A 6121-nucleotide genomic window follows, 5' to 3' on the forward strand; every position below is an offset into this window, starting at 1 on the left:
CAATCCGCTATCCCTAAGATGACTTACCACTTAGGAGATTCATTTCAGTAAACTGTTGTATGGAAACATATGCAGTCTTATCTCGAACTCCATTACATGTCAGTTCTGCTTTGTGTTTCTTCACACAGGGCAAACTGAAGAGACAAAGAGGAGGTACTTTTATACTGAGGTACGATGGGTACAGACATGGGTAGTAAGGTAGGAAATTACATATATACCTGCAGGAATATCGCATACAACGTGGACATTTGTACTTGGCTTCTTCTGTACCACAAGTTTCACACCTACAAAAGCCCACAAGGAAATAAATTATCAAATATTAATTCTACTCTTTTATCTATAATCTTTAACGCTGAGTCAATTACTCATCACCAACAATTTAAAGACATGTAGTCAGTGAATAAGGTATATGCAAGTAACTCTGATAAAATACTTGATAGTTGTCAAACATCCTTAGAAAATTCTGCTCTAGGAAACTGTCTCCAAACGACATTTACAATATTGTTAGTACTACATAATCCAAGAAAACATGTAATAAGTTTTAAATCTCGCTTTTGACTTCTTTTGCTATTGCGATCACAGAATGAGATTGCTCACTACTATTTTAACTTGTGATTCCTGGCAGTCCGTTAATGATTGTGTTTGTACGTGTGCACACGTGCGCACGTGCGCACATAACCAGAGGTCCAATCCGTGAATTCAAATACCTTAAAGGCACACACACCACAAAAAAGTAGGAGACCAGGTTAAATACATAGTATCAGCGGCCTCTCTTCTCATCTCCACACCCAACCTGAAATGAGCACTAAAATAATCTGGAAGTTCTCTTACCCATCATCTGTCTCCAATTGCTCTTCTAGGAGCTTAGGACTGACAACCAAACTACAGCCATTTCTTTTTGGCCCAGTCTGTTCTAGACAGGAAGAGTCCCAAGAATGTGACCACTCTTCTATTTCCTATGCTGTCACATGATCACAAAGTAAAGGAGATTAACTATAAAGCAATGAACATTCACAGTATCCACAGAGGAAGTAGACAGCTGGGGGAGTTCAAGTGCATTTCTGATTTTAACGATCCACGGTATCCCTGTTAGTTTAGTAGACTTTTCTTTATGCCTATCCTCTTTTAAAGAATATTGAGTCCAGAGCATATTAAGTCAAACCAGAATCTGGTCCAAGAGTTTTCTAGTCCCCAGAATTTTCCGACTTGGCCATTGTGCACTGGCCACTTACCGCCTGACGTATTTTCACTGAATGTGTTGTTCTCTGACAAAACCCTTCCCCCCCCCCCCACCTCCACCACCAACACGTTGGCTCCAGAGACCCAAGATGGCATTTATTTTTCATTATTTGACACCCGGCTGCTCGATTTCCTTCATCCCAGACAACAGAGGACTCCACACCTCTATTTTCCCAATGAATCTCTCCCTGTCCTACCTGGACATGGCCAGTTTCCGTTTGAAACCCGCTGGGGGATTTACCCGAGGCTCCTCTTTCACCTTCGCATCATCCATCACTTCTTCCTTTGGGAGATACTTCTCTTCCTTTACATTCACTTCATCCATCATTTCCTCCTTTTTTATGTTCTGAGTAACAAAGGCTTCCTCTTTTATCTCCAAATTACCTTTCTTCTCTTCCTTCACATCTAGCCAGTCCATCACCTCTTCCTTCACCTTCACTTTCTCTTCTTTTACCTCTGCCTCACTCCCCTTCTCTTCTTTCACCTCAAAACTCCCATCCATCTCCTGCTTCACCTCCGATACGCCTGGTTTCTCCTCTTTCACCTCAGGCGCGTCCTCCGCCTCCTGCTTTACCCACCGGCCTTCTTCCATTTCCGACCAATCCAGAACTTCTTGCTTCACAACCGTTAGGTCCACTCGCATCTCCTCGGCCTTCTGGCCACTCCTTTCCCCGTCCTCCGCCTTCTCCACTCCTGCCAGTCCGTTCCCCGCTCCCACGCTGCCAACTTCCGTCACTGCGGTGCCCCCGACTCTCTCCCCGTCGGACGCCAGCTTCAGCCGCGCCCCCTCAGCTCCACTCTGCAGACCTCCTCCCAAAGTCCCCTCATCTTCAACAGCAATATCCATCAGCCCACGACCCGCCGGTCTCCGCGGCCACTCTGTCCTTCAGTGTGGCTTGTCCACGCCAAAAGGAACGAATTCCGGGCCCGAACACCGACGGTCACCCACGTGCGGCGCCGAAAATCGCCAAGCTGCGAACGCCGGCCTGCCGCTCTCGTTCCAAGTAGTCGTAGAGCAACGCTGCCGCGCCTCGCCACTTTACGACTCGGAGAGCCCTTTACGGCCCTGCAGCAGTCGGGCCCAGAGGCTCCGAGAGAATCGGCGTGAGGCCACGCCCACTGAGAGCCACTTCCGGGGCGGGGCTTCGCTCTACCCATCCCCCGGGGGGGCGGTGTCCGCCCGCTTTCCCCGCCCCCAACCCGTGCGCGGCCACGCTCCTCGGTAGAGAGGGAGGGAGGGAGGGGCGGGCAGCAGGGCTCTGACCGCGCGGGCCTCGGAGGACCTCGCCAGGTCTCTAGGCACCGTTACTCTTTTTTCTCTCTTTTTTAAAGGTTTTATTTATTTATTTATTTATGAGACACAGAGAGAGGAGCAGAGACACAGGCAGAGGGAGAAGCAGGCTCCATGCAGGGAGCCCGACGGGGACTCGATCCCGAAACCCCGGGGTCACGCCCTGGGCTGCAGGCGGCGCTAAACCGCTGCGCCACCAGCGCTGCCCCTGGGCCCCGTCACTCCTGTATGACAATGGAAGAAACACTTGAAAGAAAGAAAACAAACAAACAAACAAACAAAAACACTTGATGCCACGCATCTAGGCTTCATTCTTCGCCTGTACACTAGACAGGATGGAATTCCACAACTTGGCGTTCCTGTGAAGATTCAATGGAATCGTGCATGCAAATAAGCCAGTAGTTATTGAAATAAACTCCATTATAAGGTGGCTGTTGTTACAGGGAGTCCTGAAAGGTTTCAGACAGGAAAAAAGGGAATTAACTTTTATTCTTTCAGCGCCATCAGTAACAGCCAGTTTCCCATTTCCAGAATCCTGCTGGATTCTTCTTTAAGAGAACATATTTAGGGATTTAAAGACTGAGCCAAAAGTTCAATCCCCAGGAATAGGCCTAAAAAATATGCCCCAAAATGCAAAAAACAAAACCCACACATTTATCTGTTTCAGTTACTTTTCTAGGTTATTATTATCACATACTGGGCCTTAGGCACTTTCACCTGATCTTCACATCATGTCTGTGAGGTATTTTCTCACCTGTAAGGAGACTTCATAGGAGATGTATTTTTCTTGCTGCATAAAGGAGACTTCAGAGAAATGGCTTCTCAGCTGTAGGCTGCTTTGTATTATCTCCTCAATGCTGGGCATTTTAAGTATATTATAATTCATTTGCAAGTTGGTCAAGGAATGGGGATTTTTAATAGGTGAGCAGAGCGAGAGAGGGAGATAATTTCGAGACCTAGTTGGGGCACCAGGGATTAAGTAGTGCTGGAAGGAGCACTGAAGTCAATTGGAGAATTTAGTAAAATCTTCTTATATAGGTTGCAAGGAAGAAGCTTCCAGAGGAATCATATGGATAGTCTTCTCTCTCTCTCTCTCTCTCTCTTTTTTTTTTTTTGGATAGTCTTCTCTTTTGGAGTTACTTGGAGGTTCTTGTTGCCCATGGAGTCAAAGAAAGCCTAATTGGATTTTCAGGCCAGATCACATATTTACACTGGGGAAAGGGTTAAATGATAGAAGGAATCCATGTGGTTTTTGCTAAAGACAAGATTTGTGAAATGGGAGCACCAAGAGGGAATGTTGATCCTAAGAGTAAAACCGTGTGAATTTCCATTTATGTAGAGGAAAGGTTCTGGGACTACAGATCAGACACCAGAAGGAAAGACTGTAAGATTTTAGAACTTTTGTCATTTCCCTAAATTTGTTCTTGTAATCTGTGTGTTTTTTAACAGTCACTGGAGGGAAAATCGTTGAACCAGTAAAGCTCCTTGATAGCATCACAGCTAATCATTTACCTAAGTTCAACACTCAACACTGTGGGATGGTAGTTTTCATGAAGATATTGGAGGTTGTGGTGGTATTGTTGAATGGTAGTTTTGAAGGAAAAGTGAGGCTTGAGTGGTCCTAAAGGAGGGAACTTGGGGTTGTTGGAGTATAGAGCACGGCATTGTGTACAAGGATGGAGATAGGACAAGGACAAGGAAAGGGAGGCGGAGGTTATATGGAGTTATATGTCGCTGAATTCCTATCCAGTTCCTCAACCTCCTCCCCCACCCACCCACCCTTTTGCACCTACTGGAGTAGGGGGACAAGCCCAGCTCCTTCATTATAGGATTGTGCCTATCACTTCTGTCTCCTGCCTCTGCACCAGACATCACTTTGCAGCTCTCCTAACCACTTTGTGAAATGGCCTTTTGCCAAAATCATATATGAGATCATTTTAACAGCCAGAAACATAGGAATGCTTTCTAGGAAAGCATCTTAGCTATACTGAAATGCCATGAAAAAGTGTACATTAGGGTTGGTTAAACCATCTCTGTGGCTCAGCAGGCATTTTATGTAGTCAACTGTCTGCTTGACGATAGAATGATTAGAAGGGCCTTTCCTGACCCTCCAATAGACAGGTAAGAAAACAAAGACCCAGAGAAATAAAATGATTTGCTTAAGATTAAATGGCTATTGGGGCAGCCCGGATGGCTCAGCCGTTTAGCGCCACCTTCAGCTCAGGACGTGATCTTGGAAACCTGGAATCGAGTCCCACGTTGGGCTCCCAGCATGGAGCCTGCTTCTCCCTCTCCCTGTGTCTCTGCCTCTCTCTCTGTGTCTCTCATGAATAAATAAATAAAATATTTTTTTTAAAAAAAGATTAAATGGCTATTTAGTGGCAGAACTGAAACAGAAAATTAATGTTCTGGTCAAAGCCCTTTGTTCGCATTTGAGCTAGTTTAAGATAAAAGCCAGGAAGTGGAATTTCAGCTGTGTCCACATAAAAGCCAGGAGCCAGGAACCAGAAAGCCTGGAAGGCTAAGGTTTTTTTTTTTTTTTTTTTTTTTCTTTTTAAAGATTTTATTTATTTATTCACAAGATACAGAGAGAGAGGCAGAAACACAGGCAGAGGGAGAAGCAGGCTCCCTGGAGCCTGATATGGGACTTGATCCCAGGATCCTGGGGTCAGGCCCTGAGCCAAAGGCAGATACTCAACCACTAAGCCACCCAGGCACCCCTAGAAGTCTGAGTTTTATTGTATATGGCTAGGTGTTGTGATGTGTTGCAGTATGGGATATTCAGAAACAGATGCTAATAGGAGTTGTTAGGGATCAATACCCATGAAGAGAAAGAAGAAGCAGCAGGATTAGCCAGAGAAAGCATTTAAGTTGCAATGCAGGTCTGACAAGACTTGGCCAGCCTGACAGGTAGCTCAGAGAAAGTATTTGTCTTTAGAGTGTCCCACTTCAGGCGGAACTGCCTCATTCTTTATACCTGGCCCCAGGTGGTCATCTGATACCGGCTGCCCCAGAAAGGCCATGGTCTTGGGCAAGAGGCTTCTCTGCAGTTGGAGCTGACTGCTGGGCTGCACTCTTTGTGACTAGGTAGCAAGTCTTTCTCTGAAGAGAAAGCACATCTCCGTGGCACATCTCCGTGGCTACTGTGGTGTGAATGTGTGCCTCTGGAGCCGCATGGCCTCTTGTCACTGAATTAGCTTCATTCTACTTTCTTTGCAGGCAAGGTGTCTGTCTTCTTCATGTACCTTATTAAAAAGTACTGCCATTCCACAACTCTGAGGTTTGTATGTCCTTAGTGCTTATATGATCATGGAGACTCACTGTTGTCTAATTCCAAATATCTGGGGAAAAGAATCTGATTGGATCAGCCAAGCCAAGGGAGGTAGGGAAAAGCACTGGGTTTAAGTCTCCTGTGTCAGAAGCTCGGTGACCAATCTGAGTGTCAGTGAATCTATCACTAAGATGGACATAGTTATACGTATTTCATAGAGCTATTTTGAGAATTAAATGAGAAAATGTATGTGGAAGAGCTTTGTAAATAGTAAAGCATTCTACAGATATAATTATTATTTTCCCCATCCTACCAGTAAT

General features: G+C 45.5%; 1 protein-coding gene across 13 annotated transcripts in view; it reads right to left on the reverse strand.

Annotated features, from left to right (window-relative positions):
* The window catches only part of ZNHIT6 (zinc finger HIT-type containing 6), an 85429-nt gene extending 83076 nt beyond the window's left edge, over positions 1-2353 (reverse strand). For all 13 annotated transcript variants that reach the window (XR_012034942.1, XR_012034943.1, XR_012034937.1 and 10 more), the window contains exons 1-3: positions 1437-2353; positions 219-284; positions 28-134 (exon numbers count right to left, since the gene is read on the reverse strand). Coding sequence is in view for 5 of the 13 variants with exons in the window: in XM_072834332.1 (XP_072690433.1) it covers positions 28-134; positions 219-284; positions 1437-2086 (823 nt within the window). In the remaining 8 variants the exon portion in view is untranslated. The remainder of the gene's footprint in view (positions 1-27; positions 135-218; positions 285-1436) is intronic.
* Between the last annotated feature and the right edge of the window lie 3768 nt (positions 2354-6121).

Source organism: Canis lupus, chromosome 8 (assembly GCF_048164855.1).
Source record: "Canis lupus baileyi chromosome 8, mCanLup2.hap1, whole genome shotgun sequence".
Lineage (NCBI taxonomy): Eukaryota > Metazoa > Chordata > Mammalia > Carnivora > Canidae > Canis > Canis lupus.